A 23,859-nucleotide genomic window follows, 5' to 3' on the forward strand; every position below is an offset into this window, starting at 1 on the left:
TGAGTGTCTAAGTCAAGCAACTGTGGTGTAGCGGAGAGATTACATCTTAAACTGATTCCTTGCAGCCCTGCACAGACACAGCCCAAATATATTTATTTAACGGAGTGGCAATATTCACTTTTCACCTCCAATATAATAGCGTTTTCAATTATTCATTACGCTGTGTAAAAACAAGTTTGACCTTTCTGTCACATGAATTAAACAAAACAGAGTTTGTGTTGGAAAAAACATGCCCTGTGAATGTGTCTGACACAGGAAATACACAGAGCTTGTGTGTAAGCCTGTACTCGCATACTTCCGAACACAAGCTTTATCGCTAACGCATATGTGAGCAAGTTTTATGTTAAACCCCGCGTTCCTCCTAATTTTTTATCCCGCATCCGTATCTGCATTTATGCCCTCAGTTCTTTGTGCACCTCACCGCAAAAAAAAACAAAAAAACACTTTGTTAAGAAAGCTTTGTCAATAAATGTTTGACTTGACTTGTTGATTTTCGCTGGCAAACACAGAGCTCTTCTTTTTAAGCTGTCTCAAGCCACCAGCACCTGTTTATCATCCTCCAATGGAGAGAGATGACTGACAGCAGGCTGGTGACCCTGCTTCCCTGTTCTTCTGGAGTGACACTGACTCAGACAACAGTGGAACTGCTGTGGCAGTTGTGTGGGCCCACATGCTATCCACTGGGGGTCGGGAGGTCCTGCCAACAGAGCGGCATGTCACTGTGATGAGCTGGACAAAGGGGAGAACACTGAAACTTTATTTTCATGACTTTATGTGACCTCAATTGCCTTCCTCAGTTGCCTGACGCCTGCAGATTTTCGGCACATTCTCTGCTTGGAAACGGCTGCCTTTTGTTTTAAACCAGCATTCTGTTATGTGTGTCTGTAACAGCTGCCAAATTCAAACCAATTTTCTAACTTTTTCTTCGTCGCCATGTATCTTTAACAAACTCTGAGAGGACCCTGATAGAATCTACACCAATTACACCGATCACAGCACACCTACGTACCCATTAAGCACCTCTCAGTGAGTTTCAGAAACCAATTTGTCACAACTGAGACAGTCAAAGTAACTAAACAAAGGAGATGTCGACCAGCAAAACTACTGGTGACATACTACTATGACTGTGTTTATTAAAGGGCGTGCAAAATTGCAAACTAGCTACTACATATTCAAAACAGGCGCAGCTGTTTGGTGAATAAAGAGTAGTATGCATCTCTTTGGATCTTTTCAGATGCTCTGCTCAGCACAGAAATATCGTGTCAGTTCCTGAGAGCCTCCTTGACAGCTGGAGGCTCGTAAGCTGCCAACCTCATATCTACTGTATTGCATTGGGGGATATTTATGCTGGTGTTGAGCCCAGTTCTTGAATACTACAAGCTTTTCTTGGAAAAGGTATGCACTTCGCCTAACATTGGTTTCAAACCTTGGTTTTGGATACACTATAAAATTCTCCACACTGATTTAGCGTACTAAACAGCATGTTGGTATGGAATTTTGCTTGCATCTTTCTCCTGTAGCCTGGCCAAACCACAAAGCTTTTAGCTTTGTAGATGAAATGCCATGCCAGCCTATTACTCCTGTCTGTGCCAGTATTCTGCAGTAGGAACTGTGCCTTGATAATCCAGTGGTCAGGGAGTTTCTGTTCTAAAGAATGAGTGTAGAAACTCAAAAGACCTTTGAATCTGGCAAAACAATTGTTAAAATGCTGGTAATGATCAGCTTCCCCAGCCCCCTGCAGACATTACGGTCGTTCTGTGCTATGGGGCGCTGAAATTCTTACCTCATATCCATTCTCTGTGCATTTCTAAACTCTCCAGGACCAGGTAGGGATCCAGCCTGCAGCTGCTGCTGCTCCACTTCTCTACAAACACAGTCTTTTAGCTGCACTAGGTGGATTAGCATATCTGCTCGCACAATCAATCAACTTCTTTGCAGCGTCCCAGTGTTAAATGGGTTATTAATGGACTAACTTTTGCAGGATGCTGTGTCAGAAACGGAGACATATGCACACTTTTAATAACTTTAACTCTGCTGTACAGCATTGTTCTTCACAAAAATATGACTCATTGAGATTTAACAAGTGCAACACGAAGAAATAGTTCATCTTCTGCCATCTACTGAATCATTAGTAAGCATACTGGGAGCTCTGAACAGATTGTAAACTGACAGCTTGGCTTTTCTTTATTCACTTAAAAGAGCCACATTCAGAATAGAAAAAAGATCTTTTAATGTGGATTGAGCAGTGCAAAAATGCACATGTAAACTGTTCCTGTACATTGCACATAAAGTTATTTGAGGGCTTGAATCACTATTATTGGTAAGTCATGGAGTCTTTTCCTTTCATTACTCTTGATAAGGTTTGGCACAGCATTAACATGCAGAGACCAACTATGAAGATAAATGAAAAAAAAAAAAAAATGATAAACTGAAAGGTGTCTAAATTTTTTGTCAGTTCCAATTGTATCCATAAGAGTAATATGACCTCACATAGTACCATCCTTCCTTAATGGTCAAAGCGCTTCACAGTTTTCCCATCTTGCTCACTGATTCACACACACACACACACACACACACACTCACACAACTTGGGGTTCAGTGTGTTGCCAATATGTATGGACACAAGATGACAGAAGGGCCCAGGACAAACATTTGTTTTTCTATTCCCCTGACAGTAGACTTTCAGTACAAGTTCTATTGACTTTTGGCATTTGGTGAGACAGGACAAAAAATCGTTTTCGTGTTGTAATTGCAGAACAATGCCAACACACCATAGCACAAGTATAAATCAGTACTTATATGAGCATGCATATGTAACGGGTGGTCGATGTGAGAGTAAATGCTGCACATATCCAGTCTTGTTTATCTGTTTTGAAAGCACAGGAGACAGAAAAAGTTCAGAAGTTTTTTGCTGGACCTCCTGAGGGAGCGCCATCATAACTTTGGCTTGTGGTTTTAAATCCCCCAGAGCCCCTAAGCTTTAGCATTGACTTTCAAATGAAGACTACCCATTTCCCAGTGTGTACACAATGAATCATGTCTTGACAAGCTCACAGCTGCTCTCTCCGACCTCAACACCCATCTCATTCAGCAGTTTTTTTACCATTCAATGCTCGGGCCAAGCAAACAATACAAACGTCCATGCAGCCACTCTCCCAGATAATATGGGTGTGTACTATATACTGTACATGCGTCACACTGACTGCACCACGCTGAGCGTTAGCTGTGTTTGAATGAATGCGCTCATTGTAATTTACTATCAGCTGTCATGCATGTTCACCAAGTCATAACTCCAGAAAATAGGAATACATTATTAAAGCAAGTCGTACATTTTTCTCACATTGTGCATGATTCCCCCCCAAAAGATCTTTACTCTCCCGACGTGACCACTACACATCAGCTTACGCTAATTCTGACTTATTGCTGATAAGTCTTCAATTCACAGCATCATAATTACAGCGAGCTTGTCCCCAATATAATTAAACGAAGCTCTTGAGAAATGAGGATTTCTGAATATGGCTGATGGCCTGCTGGGACCCTCGCCGAGTTCCATCTCTCACTGAGCTACAGTACACGTTGTGTTTTTCAAAACAGCAACGGGAACGTATGGTTTCAGCAAACAGAACAACATATGGCAGACGTTCAACCTTTTGTGAAAGAGCACCAAACGCTCTGCTGCAGTCAACACTTCCCTCAAACATCTGTTTAGCTCTGCTAGGTGCCGTTTCCTCTGAAAAATAGTAACTAAGACTTGTTCTTGTTTCCAACACCCAAAAAGACACTTCTCTCTGAACAAGCAAGTCCAACCTAGCCCTCCAATTGACAACATATATAATAATATATATACATGAGATGAAGCTTTACGCAGAAGGCTCCAAATATTTTCACCAAGAAACATTTTTATATTTTTTCTTCAAAAATCAAATAAATAAACAAAAAACATAATTATGTAACATAACAACAATAGTTCTCACCAAACTGTTCTGGCCAGAAAAGACCTACACAAAGATCAATAATACTCCATTATCTCACTGGAGCCTTTATTCTCTCAAGTTAAATAGAATTAAAAAAAAAAAAAAAGGAGAGGAGAGGAGAGGAGAGGAGAGGAGAGGAGAGGAGAGGAGAGAGAGGAGAGAGGAGAGGAGAGGAGAGGAGAGGAGAGGAGAGGAGAGGAGAGGAGAGGAGAGGAAAAGTGAGGAATGTAATTTTAGACTGGGAACTGCACAGCCTCAGAAGTGAGGACACAGTCTGGTTCTAAGAAACAGTCAATGAATAAAACCAACAGGGTGCTTTGGTAAAACTTATTTAGCTGAATGTCCGTTCGGGGAATAAATAAATGGATAAATAAATAGACTATTCTGACAGAAACTGAGGAAGTCACATACTGATGCCACAAAAACCTATAGCTATCTGCTACTGCAGTGTGTTCTGGCCTTTATTAAATGTCACCCTTTAAAAAGAAGCAATGTAAACATGCGCATCGTCAGTTCCAGACACTTTGAACCGTTCGTGTGATTATATTCCTCATTTTAATAGAAAATTAAATTAATCATTCTAATTATTTGGAGGGAAAAAAAGATGAGTGAAATGTATGTAGAATTATATTTTTCTGGGCCTCCTCTGCTGCAGCCACCAGACCTCTCGCTCATTGTTGCTGCATTCAGAGAATCAACACAGTCCTTGTTGATGTTTGACAGATTTCACGCATTCCAGTGACTGAAACCTAAACAAGCACGCATGCAATTTCTGACATGGACATGACCTTGTTTAGGGCTATTAAACCTCTAGTGGTTTATCTGTTTCTTTCTGCTATTTAAAACTGACAACAAACAAGGTTTCCATGTTCTACACCTCTCCACTCCCTGAAGATCAACCAATTCTTCAGCTGAACCACTGTGTTGTTGTACTGCGCAGCTCCCAAGTGTGAGCAGAGTAAACATCTATGAATAAGGAACAGGACAATGCTGAAAAAAACATGCGCACTCAGTCAATGGACCGTGGCCAAGCAACCACTCAATGCGAGGGTTAAGAATTTAGCAAGGTCAGCATGCATGTTGAATGTCTCACATTATACATAAAGAAAGCGATGCCTTTGACATTTCAACACTAAATATACAACAATTCTACCAAGCATTCGAGATAAATAAAGCATCTATCAATCTATCTATCTATGAGAGCTACTCTGTAGTTCCATGTTTTGGAATTGTCTGGCTTCACAGATTTCATATTTTTAAGCAATAAATACAGGTATGGTCTCACTCTTTCCACATTAGCTTATTTCCATTCTTGTGCAGCCACAAAACGAAATGATGACAGACAGAAAGAAACGGCTATGAGCTTGTCTCATCTAAAAATCAAAATCTGTTTTGCTGCATAGACCATTTTTATACCAATAGTTTCTTTAAATGCCACTTTTGCAAACTGTGTTTGAAACCTGTCAAGGGCTGAAATGACATTTGAAGCTTCATTCATCATTTTCCTGTGGCACCTACTTCTCAGCAGTTTGGCAGGTATAACTTATTTTTCTATCCTTTCCAGAGTCCAAGAATGTGGAAAGAAAACACATTTATATTTGTTCACTATTATTTATCCACTTTGCTGAGCAGACAGGAGTTTTCTCTGCAATAACTCTGCTTCAAAGTCAGCCATTCATGCAAATTTGAGGGCCAGTACAATCCGAGTTGAGCTGCTTACCAAAGCCTTAGCGCCGTGCCCAACGGTCGGAAGACAGCATTCTTTTAACTTAGCATGATAATCAAAAGTTGGTCAGTTTACAAGAATATCAACACATATGAGACCCTAATCTAAAATTAAAGCCGGTGCCAATTAGCCTCTTTGAAAAAAAATACTTTGATATTCACGAAGACTCCTAACAAACGTAACCTACTTTCCAGAGAAGTCATCAAAGGCAAGAAACGCACATTAATAATGACCGAATGTCATTTACAGTAAATGAGCCAGTTTCAGGGCTTTGTACTGTACATTCTCACATACGGAGACACTTATCTGAACACAGACATCGGTAATGTGCTTGTTGTGAGCTAAGTCAGTCTGCTCTAAGAAAGATCAGTAACACTCTCCTAACTCAGCTGCTCATGTTACTTCATTCAAATGCATTTAAACGTTAATTTTAAAATTTCGAAGGTGCGTGTAGCGTAAGATATGACCTGAGTGCTGTTATTGCTATCCATTATAGTCAATAAACCAGTTTTCCACTTATAGTATTTTTTCACATAGTGCATGCCAACCTTTTAAGATACAGCAATGAAACGTGGTTAACTTTAAGTGCCACACTGAAATCAGTAAAAAGGATCTCCCTGCAGCTCTGGCTTAGGCTAATTGAAGATTTTAGTGTTTTAGAAGTCAATTATCTACAGTCAGCTTTATGCAAAAATGTTAACAGGTTTATCTTTCACTGGATAAACTACAAAGTACCTCACATCATTATTTTATGTTGTAATGTTTGTAAAGAGCTAGCTACCTGCTGCAGTGAACTCACCAGAAGACCCTGATGGACATCCATTAGTATTTCCAAGTGTCTACCAATACCAAGTGACTAGTTCCAGCCACTTTAGGGAAAGATTAAAAGTAAAAAGTCAAAGAAGGAAGAAAACCCCGTCGTGGACATGCTGGACGGTTCCTAACTGTGTGGGCATATGTTAACAACAAGGCACAAGGTGCCAGTGAGTTCATTCAAAGCAAACCAATGAAATCCAAGATGGTGGCGCTCTGTTGACAATTTCAGCTCGGTTTTGCCCCTACCTGCTGCCGACAAATTAGACACACTGAAAAAGTATGGATATGAGCCAAACGTAAAACACCTAAACCAACTCATTTGTTAAGGGCACAGTTATTTCTACAAGGAAAATGTCCTTTTCTGAAAGCGCTAACATTTCATTAAGTTAAGGATACTTTCTCAGTCTTTTTGCTTGTAAGTTGGATGTCACATCTTCTTATGTGATGTAATGAGGCATAGCAAACACTTCAAGTGCTCAGTACATTTAGTTTTATGCTAACAGTTTTAGACAGTCCCAACAAGTTCAGTTCCATAATTGCTGTTCCCATGTGCAAAACCGGGAGAAACATGATCAGTTATGAGATTTTTTTTTACAGCGTGAATTCTTCTGCAAATGTTTCCTGACACGTAACCAACTCTTCTCAGTCTGTTCTCTTGAGAACAACAACAAAACTGTCGCTGCTGCTCTGAATGCACATTATTGTTCATTTAAATGAATTTGTGTTGTAGATTTATGTTTGACTTTCAGAAGTTATGAGTCTGCATACTGTATAGTAAAAAAAAAAAAAACATCATCATCAGAAAAAAAAAAATAAAAAAATGATTGTTTTCTCCAGGTCAGTGCATTCACAGTCAAAATGAAGCCCACCTGTGTAGCTGAGAAATTGGATTGCGGCAGGGGCATATGGGCCTTTTCCAACTTACAGGGATACGCTGGTTGCTCTGTAGTAGTTTGCTCTGTAAACCAAAGCTTTCCTGGAGAGACTTGTTTGAAATTATTTAAATTGTCAGTAAGGTCACTGGAGGGGAACTTCAGTCAGCAGATAAAGTGCTCTTCTCAACCCCTCCACACACCCCTTCTTCTACCATATGCTCCAGCTGACACATCCCTGACCCCCTGTGGGCACATCTCTTTAAGCACGCTCAGCGGTATTTGTATGTACAGATCAATTTGGTTGGAGTACTACAGTTTGTGTCTGCGATATCTGGAGAACACTGGAGCATCTGGTGTGTGTTTGCTGCCCAGGCACCCTGCTGCAGCATGTCTTATTTGGCAAAGTTATCACTTCACTTCTCATACAGTCTACACTCACACGCATACATCCCCAGCAGCACTATATACTGATAAAGGACTCCTTCAAGTTTAAAGCACATCTAAAACTACAGGCGACACTCTTTACCCCTGGGGTGGTGCCTCCGCTTGGTCCTTGTTCTTCCCTTACAAACGATGAAAATTCTGCGCCGATCTCTCAGATGGAGCAGCGCCTTACAACAAAGTGAGATGGATAACGCTGAATGTCACACATGCCTAAATGAGTATCTTATATGGTACTCATGCTATGCCCCTGCGTGATGTCTGGATGAATCATTTTCAAGCGCTCCTCACATCTCGTGACTGCTTTGTTATTATTTTTGGTACATGAAGGGAACGTTAGCAGCCTCTGTAGCCGACACATATGATTCAGATTCGCAGGAAAATGAAACAGTTTGAAAAGAACGTGCTGCAAGCGTTTTGCATATAGGGTGTGGGGAAAAAAAAATAAAAAATTTGACGTTGCAGTTTTGTGGTGGTTCGAGTAATGCAGGAATGTGGCAACTCAAACAGACCACACTGCAGTTAGTTCTGCAGGACTTGGAGAAAGGGGAGTTAATAAATGGCAAAGTGGGTTCATAAAAAGGGGCAGCTCGCCTCAGGGTTAGAGGAGTTGGCTGGTGGGTTGTTAGCGCATGTTCTCAGGCCAGTTAGAAGAAGTGGGGGAGTCTCAAGTGAAGGAACAAAAATCTTCCTTCGTTCAGAATATATTGCTGCGATTCCCAGTGGGGAAAAGTACTGAGCTCTGAATTCCACCTGTGAAACTATAAACCGGTCAGCAGTATAAACAAGATAGTACGCTCTCCCTTTACCCTCTCAAAAAAGACAGATTTTTGACCTTTACTTTATAAGGAGAAGATGAAGATTTGTGCTTGCATAAAATCACATTTTATTTCACAGCTCTCATATTTCACACACAGGGCTTTTAACTCTACAGCGCAAACTGTTTAAATCGGCTGTAAACCATAAATTAAAAGTGTGATATATGTGTTGTGAAGCTTTATACTAATCTGACAAAATTGGAGCCATTTTTAAAAGCCTTAACAATTCCTCACTTGCAGCAAAGATGCTAGAACTCCTCCGTTCACCTCCAGACACTGCCAATCAGACTGGGTAATTAAAACACTAACAAACAGGCCTGTGTTGGTAATTCATTAATGGAGCAGTGGAGGATAGATGTGGGATTGTTTATAGTTAATTTCCAGAATAGTTCAAAGTGTTGTTGTGTGTTTTTTCCCCCCAATGCATATTGTCTCCACTTCTCCTACAAACCATGAATAATTGCTTCCAAAACTCTTTCAAATTAGTTGCAGTGCACAGTCACATCCTAACCTTTATTTATTCATTTTCAATCCGCTGCAGAAGATTTGCTTTTTGAGAGTGTAGACGTACCAGGACAGTAAGATTTGGCTTTAATTTCATTTTGTTTGAGTCATTATTTATTCAATGTGAATGACCTTGTCTCAGAGTTTCTTCTGAAAATCATTTTGGGATGACTCAAAGTCTAAAAGTAAAAACTAAAAAAAACTAAAAAATATTTTTATTTTTTACCATTTAACTTTTCCAAGACTTTTCAGTGTGACATGGTTAGCGGATAGAGTCTGAGCAGTCTGATCAAGAAGACTGTGGGGCTGACTGTTCCTTTAGATGCTGGACCTTTTTTCATTTTTTTTTTAATTAAATCTGAAAGATAAACAGATAATTCAACGTTTGATCTGAGTTAAAAGCATACTAAGTTTACCAATGTGCTATTTACAAGGTCAATAAATAATTATTCTGAGATTCTTGATATTTTTTTTTTGCATAATAGCATAAAGGAACTATTGTTTAGCCACTTTCCAGTTCTATTCCTTGTACTTTATCACAGTCTTTTATCACTGCGCTGTAAAGCCTGAGTACAAAGCTGATCTGCCTGTTTTGTTTGCTGGCAAGAACACTGGAGCCACATTATCACTGCTGCAGCCAGAGAAAACTTGTCTATTAAATTTTCTGGCCCATGCTGTCACATTTATCTCCTCTGACGGTCTGTTGATGAAGTTCGTGCAGCTTTTGTGCAGTTTCATTCATTCAGGCATGGTCATGACTGTTGCTGCTCGTGATAACTGCCCGGCACTTCTGTTTATTGCAAGCTGTTGCAGCAGCTGGAAACATAAAACACATTACTTCCTTTGGGCCAGAGAAATTTTCCTAAAAGAAATCTACCACTATAAACCAGGTGCTTAGAACTGCAAATGTGAAAGCTGTCTTAAATTATTATTTTATTTATTTTTGGGCTCAATTCTATGATATCACTGAGCCGCGCAGGTTAAAACTATTTCCCTTTTTCAGCAGGAACCTCTCTGTGAACCGCGGAAAAATCGTTTCTTTATTCTGACTGCAGGGATCTTTTGCATGCTTGCAGATGGGTCCTACCCCAAGAAATGTTCACGCTCCCAAGGTGTTGCTTTCTGATGGTTCAGCATCTCACAGGTTGAGTTTGTAGCGCTAAAGGTCACCACTGACCAAACACAAATTCAGACACTGCTACAAATTGCGTCGAGTGTTTATTCATAAATCAAGCAAACACTACTGCCCATATAAAGACTACTTTTTTTTTTGCTGATGGTAATGTTGAAATAAGAACACGTTCTTTCAAATGCAGGTTTGAGAGCAGAAAAATGTGTGTGTTCACTGCAGACATGGAGTCCGCACTCTCCTCTTTTGACTTCACAAATAAAAACCCCCGCAGAAACCTTTACTCCCTGAGTTTGACCGATGTTCCTTAGAGCAGAGGCACAGGAGAACATGGGCATAGAGCCCCTTTTTTTTCTTTATAAACATTTAGAACCGGACTGAAAAAGAACAGAAAAAGATTTCATTGATTTCAAATTCTGACATGACATCTCTTCTGCCTCGTCTCAGAGGGACATAGTGACATGTACACCCTTGACGTCTATCCAGAATTAGGCGGTAAGATGCCACCTCCTGACAAAGCCATCATTGTGTAATCACCGGCCATTCATCTTAAATGACGTGGTGACAGATGTTTCGGTGAGAGGACGTACAGCGTCTTTTTGCCACGAGTGCACTTCCTCTGCAGATTCCCAGCTGTGCAGGCAGCTGTATCTGCTGACAGCTAACATGGATTCTGCTTTGTGTGCAGCCTCTAATTTTACTGTGATCTCCATATTTGGAAGACGCATTTGCATTCAATATATTTAGCTCGCGTTTTTCCTCACAGGCAAGCTCATGTGCGACCTTTGGTTATGCTGTGGCAATCGAACAATTTTTGACTGGCCGTGGTTTAAAAAATGAGAAATCCGGGTCAGTGACACCTGACGAGTTGTAATCGGGTCCTTTTCGTTCGCCTTCCCTTTAACTTGAGAAAGAAGGTTTTCATGGTAGATTAACTCTCCCAGGCTCACCTTTAGGCCATTTCTTTAACGGCAGCCTGCTTTTCAAACAGGTGAAACGCCAATGGACTTCATTAACTATATCCTCGCTTGTGCTATTCACAGAACAATAATGAGCAGAAATAATGGCCATGGTATGTGAGAAGAGTTGAAAGGGACTCTTTGAAAAAGTACGCATCTGCTTTATTTTTCCCTTTTCATCTGAGAAGCAATTTTCAAAAAGAGGGGATTTTTTTTCTTTGTGGAGCTTAACTTGAGTCCAAACAGTTGAGGCGAACTCAGAGAAAGATGAGGCCCACACTTGGCACGACTTTAATTATCTCTCAAATATTCTGGATTGTGTCCAAATAAGAGGCAGTTTAGGCGCTTTAATCACCGTGATACATTAAATATGATCAGTTATGTTAATGGCCTAATTCATTAAGCTAATTTACACACTAATTTGTGTGTTTTTTTTGTTTGTTTGTTTTTTTTCACATCAATGTTATTGTCATTTTAGAAGTCGTGGGTGTGTTATTACCAGCTTTGTAAACTATTCGGGGAAGAATTGCACTCATTTGTTGGAAAATGTGTTTTTTTGTAATCAGTGTGCAAATGTATGCAGTTATGTGCTGAAAAAATAATCATGTTGACAGACAGACACTAGCATGACTATGCATCATGTGCTGGCAGGACGTCAACAGAGCTTGATGGTGAGGAAGTGTAGTGCAGACCTAATAGTGGACGAAGTGGTGGGAGCTGTTGAAGTGACATGGTCACCTTTCTCCACCAAATAGTAATTAACAACACCTACTGGAACTTCAAGGAAAATATTTGAATAAATTTGACTTTTGTATGCATTAGTAAGTGGTTTTATTTTTACTGTAAATGCTCAAATCACTAACTGCAGGTAAAGCCAAACAAACCCACTGTGACGTGTGTTTCCTGAATAAGGGTTTTGAAGCTCGTCATCCTGAGTTGGCCTGGTTCTACCTCATTTTTGACAGAAATGAGCAAAGAGATGGATCTAGGCAGAGAGCTTGTAAGCTGTGAGGACACCCCTGGCACCTACATCAGCTACAACTTAATTATGCATCAGTTTAAACCTCTGTATAATTAAAAAAGGTGAGTTACATAAAAAGTCACTCCTGTAGAGTTGTCATGGATGAGGATAAACACAATCGATTTCAGACATTTTAACATGGATTAATGGCAGGTTAGCTCTAGGTTAGCTCAACGTTAGCTCAAGGTTAGGTCAAGGTTGGAGCCTCGTGTGGCCATTTGAGGGACTACATTAATTCAAATAAAATGGATGCAGATAACTGAAATAACAGACTGGGAAACAACAGGCCCTTTTTTTAGACACCTGTCAAAGATACATTACATTATGTTACATTATGTTATACATTTGAAATCAGAGACTGGTTTGACAATGCTTCCTGATTCATATGTCAAAATTTTAAAAATTTCAGTTAGGTTGAATCACGATATAGAAAATAACTAATCGTAAATATGAATGTGACTCACTGAGGGACTTGTTGCTGCCTCACCTGAGCAGCAGATATAACCGTGCTTGTTCAGGCCAGCTCTCAGGTGTGACAGTGTGTTATGAAGCATGCCTTGGATTTCATGCTCAGTGAATCTAGCCGCCGAAAATTTACTGCTAGGCTCTGACATTATCCACTTCCACGTAGTAACAAACTGGAAAACAATGTTTGCCTTTCGTGTGCACTGCTGCTTTAACGTTCCAGATGCAACCCGACTGATGACTCGACCATCAAGGCGTCAAAGGGGGAAATCACTATGTAAAGAGTTTATTAAGATTGAGTCATGCGTTCAAAAGCTCTGGACTACGTTTTGCTTGTTCTGCTATTCAGTAACCTGCTTTCAGACTGACTGACCGATAGTAAAAATGTAAAAAATGTTCCTTTTAGTTGCTATAGAGAATTCTAAATATGTTTTCTTAAGAGTTACCTGTTTATTTGGTTTCCATTAGTATAAATCACTTTGTTTTTAGTCTACGCTCCCTGCACAGCACCACCGACTGTATTTAAAGATGGATTAACTTTCACCCACAGAATTACTGAGGAACAATTTTGAAGTGGGTGGCACTGGCCATCATCCTCTTGGCAGTTCGTGACTCCAGCTAATTCTCAGCCTATTAAAAATGATTTACGGGAGTTTAAATGGACAAGTGACATCCAGGTAGACAATAGGAACTATGAGGGCATTTTAAGCCTTGATATCATTTAAAGAGGCGAGTTATATATATAAAATCACCCCATATAATCTAAATGGATATATTAGTTACAGAAACCCAAACCAGAAAGTTTTTGGCTCTTCCACATTAGATTCTTTTTCTTTCCCTGTTTCAGCCCCTGAGGTTCAGCCTGTTTTCTCAGCCTCAAAAAGCAGACAGATAAAATAATCAACCAGCTGCTGAACATATGGGACATTTATCCACCCAGATATTTATGTGGGTGATAGTGGAGATCACAAAAGAGCCAAATGCAAAGTGAACATTAGATATGTTTAGTAACAAACCGAACAGCCTATGTGAATGTCAGGCATAACATTATGACCACCTTCATGATATTGTGTAGGGCTCCATCGTGCCTCCTAAACAGTTGTGACTCATCAGAGGATGAACATGGGTCTTCTGAGATTGTCCTGTGGTGTCTGGTAACATTGTTGTTAGTGGGGGCCTTTGGGTCCTGTGGGTCTTGGGGAGGGCTCTCTGTGGATCATCCCACAGATACTTTATAAGTTTGGGATCTAGGAGGCCAGGTCAACACCTTGTTTTTTTTTTAGTTGCTCCTAAACTGTTTTTGAGTGACAGGCCGCATCCTGCTGGGGATGACACTCATTGATGGCCATTAAGAAGTATCATCGCTATGTGGTGGGGGTGCTTGGTCTGGTCTAGGTGGATGGTACATGTATAAGTAACATAAACACAAATGCCAGGTCCGAATTTCCCCAGAAGAACACTGAATTTTCCCAAGATGTTCAATTATTAACTACTCCTGTCAGGGGTCATAATGCTGTGGCTGATCTGTGTTATAATAATAGTATATGGGGATAGAACATCAAAGTTACGTTACCGACTTGTTGTAGTGCCCAAGAAGAATGACTGCATGCACGTCGAAGGATCAAACTGCAGCACAAATGCACTTCAAACTGGTCTCATCATTCAAAACCCCAAACTCTCAGTTTGTTCTTAGTTCACAAGTTCAAAGAAGCTTGAAAGAAGCAACGTGCCACCTACTGAACAACCACTCAGCCCTTCAGGAAACAACCGCTGTCATATTTACACGACTAATCAGACAGGACGATACCTCCAAATGCCAACCAGATAACAGTCCAGCGGCTCCGCACTACCAGATGAGAGATAAAGAAGGAAATAGGCAATTGTGTAAACTTGTTGGCTGCATGCCGTGATTACATAATTCATTATCCCCCATTTGATTTCATTCAGATATCATCCAAACACTTAAAATGTGATCATCCCGAGCTTTGAACTCATGCTTGCTCTCATTAAGTCCCCTGCACACCACAGTTTATCAATGAAGAGGGACTGCCAGAAATGCTTTTTCAGTGTCTGTGTATTGTGTGTGTGTGTGTGTGTGTGTCTGTTTGCATGAACAGATAATGCCTATATAGCGCGTCTCTATATTTATGTCTAAATGACCATCAATCATGTGTTTTCTTGCCCCGAACCTGAAATTAACTTTCGATACACTCGGCCTGCCACTATTAGGGTCACACAAAGCAATCGTTTTTTGCATGTTCAGAATATTTTGTTAAATATGGGGATTGTGTAAGCCAGTGAGGATGGAAATAGAGGATGAGAAAAAAAGTAATTTTTATGCCCTGGTAGTGACTGCTGAGCCCGAGAGCTAAATCACTTTCAAAGTTAATCTGCTATAAATCCTGGCAGGCAGTCCAAATCTCGACAGGAAAACGTTTGAAATCAAATGTGGAATTTCAATTCTTCTCGCATTCAATTGGTATCCAACAATACCAGGAACCAAACAAGACAGGCATTTCCTTTAATGGGAACACCGGCATCTCACTTAACTTGTCTTAAATTGAATACAACATATTCGTGAGACTGGTGCATAGGAGAAGGGATGTGCAGCAGTGAGGGTAACTGGAGTTCAGCTGATCAATCACTGGAACGATAATGAGCCTCTGATGCGTTTCTAACGTAACGTCCTGCTTTGTTCTTGGCCCGTCTGTAGATGTTTTGTGTTTATTGGCTGTGGGCTTTCAGTGACCGCTGACACTGACTGAGGGGTCCGAACCTCGACATCACCGCTCTCCTCAGCTCCTCTCACTTGTCACCTGTTTGCTCATTTTTTAATTAGTCAGGAGTTGGTATCAGTAAATGCCGAGATGGAGACGGCAGGAGACGCCACGCTGAGCTTCACAACGGCTTTCCAGAAACCCTCTGGATGACTATACAAAGACTGTGTCCCTTTTTATATATTAGCTTTCAAGAAAAAACTGTCACCCTGATTATTTGCACCTGGTAAATTCCGGGAAAGCACATGGGATCTTGGAAAAGATATTTCTTTTAAAAGCTATTAATATTTTAACATATATACGACTTCATGACAGCTGGTCAAACTGTGTCTTCTAGTGAGGAACATACTGTGTGTTTGATATGATCACAGTCTTAAGAGCAGCTGCTAAATAGCCATTGTGGCGAGATCCTTTTGTCAATGAAGTAATAGTTCTCATGTGGAATGCACATAAAAAAAATCCAAAAATAACTTTATCTAATAAAAGCACCACCAGATAATGAGTATGTCAAATATGCAATTCTCTGTATGTCCACTCAGCAATCAATAAACTTCAATGTGTCACTGCTATGGGGTGGGGGTGCCTGATCTGGTCTAACTGGATGGTACATTAATGCCAGGTCCAAAAGTTTCCTCGCAGAGCACTGGATTGTCACAAGATGGTCAGTGTTATTTACTTTATCTGTCAGTGGTCATAATGTTGTGGCTGATTGGTGCATGTGTGACGTTACGAACAGATTTTCTGTCTTTCCACACAGTGAAGTCAGCGGTCTCTGATACATCCAGACAGTCCTGTAAGAAACACAATAGTACACTGTGACCAGTCCCAGACTGCCAATTTGTGCTGCATGACAATATGAACTAATTCTTCCTCAGAGTTTGTCTGTGTGCATTATTCATCACAGCTCCACACAGAGAGACAAAGAAGTGATTCTAATATACAGTATCTTTTGTCATGGAAGGGTTTTCTATCTAGTTTGACATCAGAGGATTACAAACACGTTCCTTTGGTACCCCAAAATCCATGCAAAAAACAAAACCAGAACTCAGTTATTAACAATTAAAAGCATGAGTGAGAGCCATAGAACACTTCCAACAGTGGCTTTTTGTGCCGCTACTCTAAGGAACAGCTATAAGTTCTGTGTGACAACGGTTTGACAGGACATGGACATTATATGGTCCACATTACAATCATTTATGATCACGGGAGTCTCTCTATACGAGGCCGAGACAGGAAAGACCTTGACTTTTCTTTTATGGCCATTTAATTTATAGACCATTTCAAATGTCAGGAGGTACTGGCTGTCGTTACAACGGTACAAGAGAAGGCCTGGCAGAGGCACACGGCTCTCTCATTGTTAACAATCATTGCATAATCAGACTGATCTGATCTACTGTACTGTGCCCGGGACAACGGCGTCACGCTTGGCCACGGCAGCGGTGAACAGTGAACTGCGACCTGTTGTGTCATTAAAATGCAGTGCATGGCCGGACCACCATGACACCCGTCATAGGCTTCCAACTAACAAACAGCAAGCAACAGCATTATTATCTCAGAGACAAACCCGTCTCCTATCCGCTCAGACACGCACTACAACGCCTCAAACCACACCGGCCATCAGTGCGCTCTGCAGGATTAGAGCACTGCCTATAGCCTCTCTCGTAAAGGTTTGTGCTACTTCTGTTATGCTCTGACCATCTGCCAAAGAGCCGTCTCTATATTTCACCCGGCCACGGCTTTAAAAGTAGCCGTGACAGCCTTGTTCTGCCGTACTGTATGAAATGGGTTATGACAATAACAATTTAACAATCCACTCGGAGTTCAATCAAGACGTGGAGTGGAGGAGGTCATGCTTCAGAAATCTAGAGCTGTTTGAAAAGTCAGGAGACAGAGCCTCCCAGAGTTAGCTTCTATTGATCCTCCGAGCAAAGAAAAGGAAATATGATCCAGCGGAAATGTTACCAGCTTGATTTCACTGCACACAGAGCAGACCTTCCGGCACATCATTGAAGCGAGTTAAGCACATGCAGATCATCTAAATGAAGTTAGAGATATATAAATATCTGTTACAGCTACGTGCCCTAGAAAAAAAAATGAATATGGTAAAAAAGAGGTTTCCTGTTCGTCTGTTTGTTTGTTGCCATCTTTTCAAGCAGCCGTGAAGTTGTATGAAAGAGCACTGCACAATGGAGGGAAAAATGTTTTTCACATCATCAAACAAAGTGCTGCATTGCCAGGAGAAAAGAATGTCGGGAGGTAGTGTCTCCTAAACGTAGCAGGAGAATAACATACCTGAGTGTGTGTGGGTCTGCCGCACAATGCAGGTTCCACGCACCAGAGAGGAGAACAACAAAGACAGCCACAGAGACACAGATGGGAGTTGGCAGCAGTTAAAGCTTTGCTCGGAGTGAGGGGAGATGAAAAAGGGGAAAGCAATGTTACAAGTGTCAATGTTGAGGTGGTTTGGGCTGCCGAGTGATGAAACATAAAACCCAAACAATTGGCACATCAAAACATACAGAAAACTTTTGACTTTTGGATTTTGATGGCTGATACCTTGAACCCCTCGCTCTAGTCAAACTCACACTAACAAGGGGAAAAAACAGTTTGGGAGAGTTGAAATACAAATAGTTCAGGGACCATTATAAAAGTTCTTTCCTCCCCAAATTGCTCCAGTGGAGTTACAGGGGCTGTAACGGGCAATTCTCAAGTGTGAATACTGTGACTATGCATCAGTTAGAAAGAAAACCTGGATGCAACCAAGTGCGTTCTTTCAATAAAATAAAGGATTTAAAAGAGGAGACTGATTTTACTTTCAAAATTAAAAAATGTCTGTTTGCACCTATAAAGCAACAAATATGCTACACAGAACTAACAGAACTAGCTGGTGGACAGACAGAATGATACTAGTGAAACAAAAAACGAAACAATTACATGCTACTTGTTAATTGTGAGATTGAGAGGTGTTGGCAGACAGATTTTTAAACGACGATAAACACCACGCTGACAGTTTACCGTTTCATCCAGGATTTATGCTGAGCTAAGTTAACCAGGCCTGGTTCGGACTCAGACTTAGACAGACTGACTTAACTTAACTTGAGCTACTTTCTATGAAAGTAAGAGTCATTAAAATCTGCTCAGTGATGCTACCGTATAGCTCAGTATACCTGACAACCAACGTGAATGCAAGAACAACCAACTGCATGAAAAGAGAGAATGTGTTTTTTTTGTTGTTGTTGTCAGGGTGAATGGGCATTTTAAATATTGAACCCTGTGAATGAGTAGTTTTTTGTTGTCATTGACATTTTTAATATCGAACGAACCTTTGAAGAAGAGTTCATCTTGTATGGTGATATATTCAGGCAGGTTTAATGAGTGACAGCTTGTTGCGATTACCATCTTTCTCTGTAGGTACCTGTTCATTCACTCATTTTACAGCAATTACCCAATGAAGGAAAACTGTTTAATAATATTTGGGAACTGGACTTTACTCATTTGTAAAGTGTGATGATGTCTCTCAAGCACTGTACTAAGAAGGAGGCTAATATTGGCCTAATAATCAGAATAATGGCTCAGACAAAATAAAAAGGCCTCGTACCCACTTCAATCAGCTCAATCTGGAAGAATCAGAGTGAGAGGAATGGTGTAAACATTTTATAATCTGTTCAATTCTAGGAAAATAATAGCTCCTAGTACCCATATAAACACTCGATTAGATCATCTGGTTATTATAAATCCATTTTTTCCGGCCATCTTTGCTCTGGTGACGGGTAAACATTAGGTGATGTGACGAAGCCAAAGTTGATGCGGGCAGCAGCACAGAGAATGTCAGAAAAGTTGTATCCTGGTTGATGTAAAAACATACAGTGTGTGTGATCAGGTCTTTTTATGTGGCAGCCATGTAAAGCCAAGTTGGATTTAATCAGAATGAACTCAGTGGATTGTTAAATTGGTCTAATTGTGTCTGTAGTTCTGTAGTCATTGGTTGGTGTCGTCTTTGAAAATCCGTTTTAGAAACATCTATACTGGCATCTTGTCCATGTTCAGTTCAGTAAAGATGAAGGTCTGGGAGATCTGGACTCGCAAAAGAAGTCGACAGAGTGACAGTTTTAATTCTCCACCTTTGCCCAGGGTCCCTATAGTAACTATAGATGTTATAATAGACAGTGCAGCAGTCATAAGAGGGCAGTGCAGATTATTAGTGGTGGAATGAAAAACCTCTGCTCTTGACTTTGCATTGAAAAGCCTTTATGGCTGCCTCTAACATCTGTACAAAAAGTCAGAAGACGCTGAGAAATCATTCATTTTAAAATACGTTCCATCTCTAAAAGAAGAAAAGACATCCCGGAGGGTAACAGGTAACAGGTAAAGATTTCTGAACCTGCTGCGATGTCAAGACACACTGAGATCACTGTGAAGACCCTAAAACGGTGCCATTTTCTTGGGCAATTTTCCTCCTGAACATACAGCTTTATTGTTGTATCACTCAAATCTGGCCCCCTACCCACCAGCTGCCATTACCGGGTGCCTAAGTCCCTCACACAGAGTGCTTTTCCTCCCAAATCTAAAAAGCTTTGATCAGTTTCCCTGCTTATTTTTTTTTCACCCTTCTAGTGAAAAGCATTATTGACTCAAAAAGTCTTTGCCTCCCTGTTGTGCTCAGAGAAAGTCATTGTAATGGAAAACAGAGCAGCTCCATTAACACTGTACCTACTCAGCTTGCACCTGTTGTTAAATGGGTTAACTGGGGGGAAAAAGAGTGGGGAGACTTTTTGTGGTCCTGGAGATGGTGCAAAATGTTTTCTCAGTGAGAACACTGCTGTTGGGCTTTGTCTGCATCCTCATGGGTTTCAACATTCATCCTTATGGGTTTGAACTCAGAGTGTCTGTATTGCCTCAGAGCGTAAAATATTCAGGCATGATGTGTGTGTGTGTGTGTGTGTGTGTGTGTGAGTGTGTGTGTGTGTGTGTGTATAAACGTGTGTGTGTGTGTGTATGTATATATATATGAGTGTGTGTGTGTGTGTATATATATATATGTATATACACACACAAAGTGAGTATAAAACATATTTCAATAATACATTATTCTGTCCCTAGTCCCTAATAAGTGCAGCCTTGGAAATCAGTTCCATATGTACATCTAATGCGCCACTAGAAACAGATTCTATCTATTTGCTTTCAAAGAGCTCAGACGCATAAAGTGAATGCATTGCGAGAATAAAAGGGATTGAAGTTGGATCGTAGAGGCCTGCAGATGGCTGAACGTTCAAACTGCATGCTTACTGTAGCGTTCACACATTCTCCAACAGAATTTTAATTACTGCTGCAATTAGTCGAGCAGTGTGCTGGGATTGTCAGTGTCTGTTTACCTTATGAGTTACAAAAGAATCCCAAAACTGTGCAACGCAGAGATTTGAAGTATTCATCAGGCGGGGCTTTAAAGGGTTGCTTTTAACTTTTTGTCTCTTCGTGTAAATGATTGATAACCAGACAAGCAGACAGAGGAATCAAAAGAAAGTTATTTCAGTCTTTGGGGGAGGAGGTATTCGCATCATGTTAATATTTATTTTAAATTGCGTTCAGTTCCATTCCATTCTGACTTAGATTTTGAGGATATATTTATTTTTACTACTGGTTGATTAATTTTTAATACTGTTTTTACTTTTACTTATTTTTGCATCTTGCAGAGCTGTAAACAAAATCTTGTTGCAGTGACGATAAAAACAAATCTATTCTATTCTATTGTATTTAACAACTATTGTAAACTATTCTTTTTTTACACTTAACATATTCAATGTAATTTGCATTTTTATTTATTTATTTTAATATTTGTCTTTATGTGTAAGTGAAGAAAGTGGATGTAAAGTCATCTAATGACATTTTCCTCCAGGCTCAGTCACATAATTTACGTTTCATGATACTGCTTGTAACAGAAGATAATATCGTGTGTCTGGAATTTATTATTGGATTTGAACTCAGTGTTGGAAGATTATTTCTTAGAATCTGATGAATCAGTTGTGTTTGTTGTCATATGTAAGTCTTACTTTTCTAGAAATAAACATCAGTCTATTATAGCCCACAACACAAACCTCATGTAAAGAGCTGTGAGCTGTAAATCGAAGTGGTGTCGATAGCAGAACTTAATCTGGTTTAACGTTGGCTTCGAGTCCATCTGCTACACCGTCGCGAAGATAAAAAAAAATAAAATAACAAAAAACAAAAACAAATGTGACCCCAAATTTCATTCGCAAAGCATCAAACAACAACGCAGTTAATGGCCATCTCCGGCGCAAGAGCCTGTAATATAGTGCCAAATGAGTCAGAGGACGAAAAAAAACAAAAAGTATAATCCCTCTGCTGCTAACGGTGTCACTCAGGGATTAGCGTGCCAAGGAGAGGGAAAAAAATAACACACTAAGTACTACGAGGATAAATTAAAAGCGCTGGGAAACGTGGCGCCCCTCCAATCCCTTCGGAAACATTGATTGTGCAATGTTTGTGCTTCAGTGTGGCGAAATAACAGCAACTATAATCTCAACTTCAGATATCCTGATATCAGCCGGTCTGAGCCCCAGGGACCTGGCGCCAAGTAAATTGAAATGGTAAAAGCTTAGGGCAGTAGATTGGGAGATATTTTTCCGAGTCCAGGAGAGTGACCTGATAGATTATTAGGGAAGAGTTGCGGGCGCCTCGCTGAAGATGAGGGTTAAGCCGGGGGTTTGATAGCGAGTCAGAGACAGAGAGAGGAGGGGGGCTACTTCTCGTGGAAGGATTCTCTGTTCGGATGGGCACTTGGTGCACAACAATAACACTATATAAATAAATAAATAAAAATAGAAAGAAAAGACAAAAGAAAGAAAGAAACGCACACCGGGACCGTTTCTTACCTGTGCGTCCAAACGTAAACCATCCAGGAGGATAATCCAAACAAGAGGAGTGAAGAAATGATGAAGCAACACTTCTCAACTAAGTGCAATCAATGGTAGTCAGATCCACGGCGGGTGTGCTGTAATTTCCGACGTGGAGACAGGCAGAGAGAGAGAGAGAAAGAGAAGTTTGCACCTACAAGCGGCCAAAGAGGAGGTTGATAATCCTTTCCCAAAATATCACCGGCGCACTGTGGAGCCCACAGAGGATGGAGAACGCGAGAAGACGGTGTGGAGTTCAGCACCACGGTACAATGGACAGCTCCGACGGCGCAGCGATCTCACCTCGGCCGCTCTCGGGTCTCGTGTGCGCCACCGAGGTAGGAGCCACCAGCCCCAACCTCACCTACTGGCTCCGCCGGATTTACATACAATCACGAGAGAGGGAGGGAGCAGAGGAGGGGATGAACCAATAGCAGATATCCCGTAGTAGGCAGCAGAGGCAGCAAAACCAGGACAGACTGACAGGCGGAATGTGGAACGGTTCAGTCCCTCTGTGCCAAGCGAAACTGTCCTTGGCTGAGACGCGGGGAAAAGGGAAGCGAGAGAGAAAGAGAGAGAGAGAGCGAGCGAGAGAGTTGGATTTCTTTAGGACTGCCCTGCTCTCTCACTCACTCTCTCACACATACAGTGAATATGTACTGTATACACACACCCATACATGTAATCCAGTGAAGGAGAGCTGAATTACAGGGTGCTCTGTCCTCGATTTATTCAGCCATACAACACCACTCTGCACTCTGAGTGACCTCCAGGTGACGTTAACGAGGCAGTAACACTGAAATGAAACGATAAGGGCCATGTTCAGTTTGTATCTGAGGAAATGTACTTTTTGACAATCCACCTCTAAACACTGTTGAAACACAAATTAATTATTAAATAGAGGTTTACAGTGAACAGAGAAGAGAGAAGAAAAACTCCCCTTCAACAGGAAGAAACCTCGAGCTGAACCCAGCTTGTATTTGGGGACCCATCTGCTGGAGGGTGGGTGGAGACAGCAAAAAGAGGGAGGTGGGACAGAAGACAAGGGATGAGAGGAAGAGAGCAGCAGAAGCAAGCAGGTGCATTCATACGTGCATCAGAATACATGCGGCATATAAAAAAGAACATGATACTAAGTGACGCACGATAGTTCAAAAACTGATAATGGATGAACTGGTGGATATGCAGCTGGGCCATAAAGCTCCTGTCATGGGAATGAAAAGGAGCACTGAGGCGGAAAACTACGTAAGTGATGATAGTCCTCATATTACAGCTGAGTAGGTTGGCATAATGTGTGTATATATGATGCAGTTAGGCAGTTAAGTAGGAATGGATAGCTGTGAACAGCCGTCACTGGGCAGGTTGGAGGGGCCAGGACCACAGATCAGAAACATTCAACTCCATCGATCATGCCACCAGACAGATTAGAAACACAGAGCTTCA

At 40.9% G+C, this 23,859-nt stretch overlaps 1 protein-coding gene across 2 annotated transcripts in view; it reads right to left on the bottom strand.

Moving 5' to 3' along the window:
• fstl5 (follistatin-like 5) overlaps positions 1-22,940 on the bottom strand; it is a 160,875-nt gene extending 137,935 nt beyond the window's left edge. For both annotated transcript variants that reach the window (XM_047584929.1, XM_047584927.1), the window contains exon 1: positions 22,396-22,940. In XM_047584929.1, the coding sequence (XP_047440885.1) occupies positions 22,396-22,418 (23 nt within the window). In that variant the 5' untranslated portion in view covers positions 22,419-22,940. The remainder of the gene's footprint in view (positions 1-22,395) is intronic.
• Between the last annotated feature and the right edge of the window lie 919 nt (positions 22,941-23,859).

Source organism: Mugil cephalus, chromosome 5 (genome assembly GCF_022458985.1).
Source record: "Mugil cephalus isolate CIBA_MC_2020 chromosome 5, CIBA_Mcephalus_1.1, whole genome shotgun sequence".
In the NCBI taxonomy this organism is placed as follows: domain Eukaryota; kingdom Metazoa; phylum Chordata; class Actinopteri; order Mugiliformes; family Mugilidae; genus Mugil; species Mugil cephalus.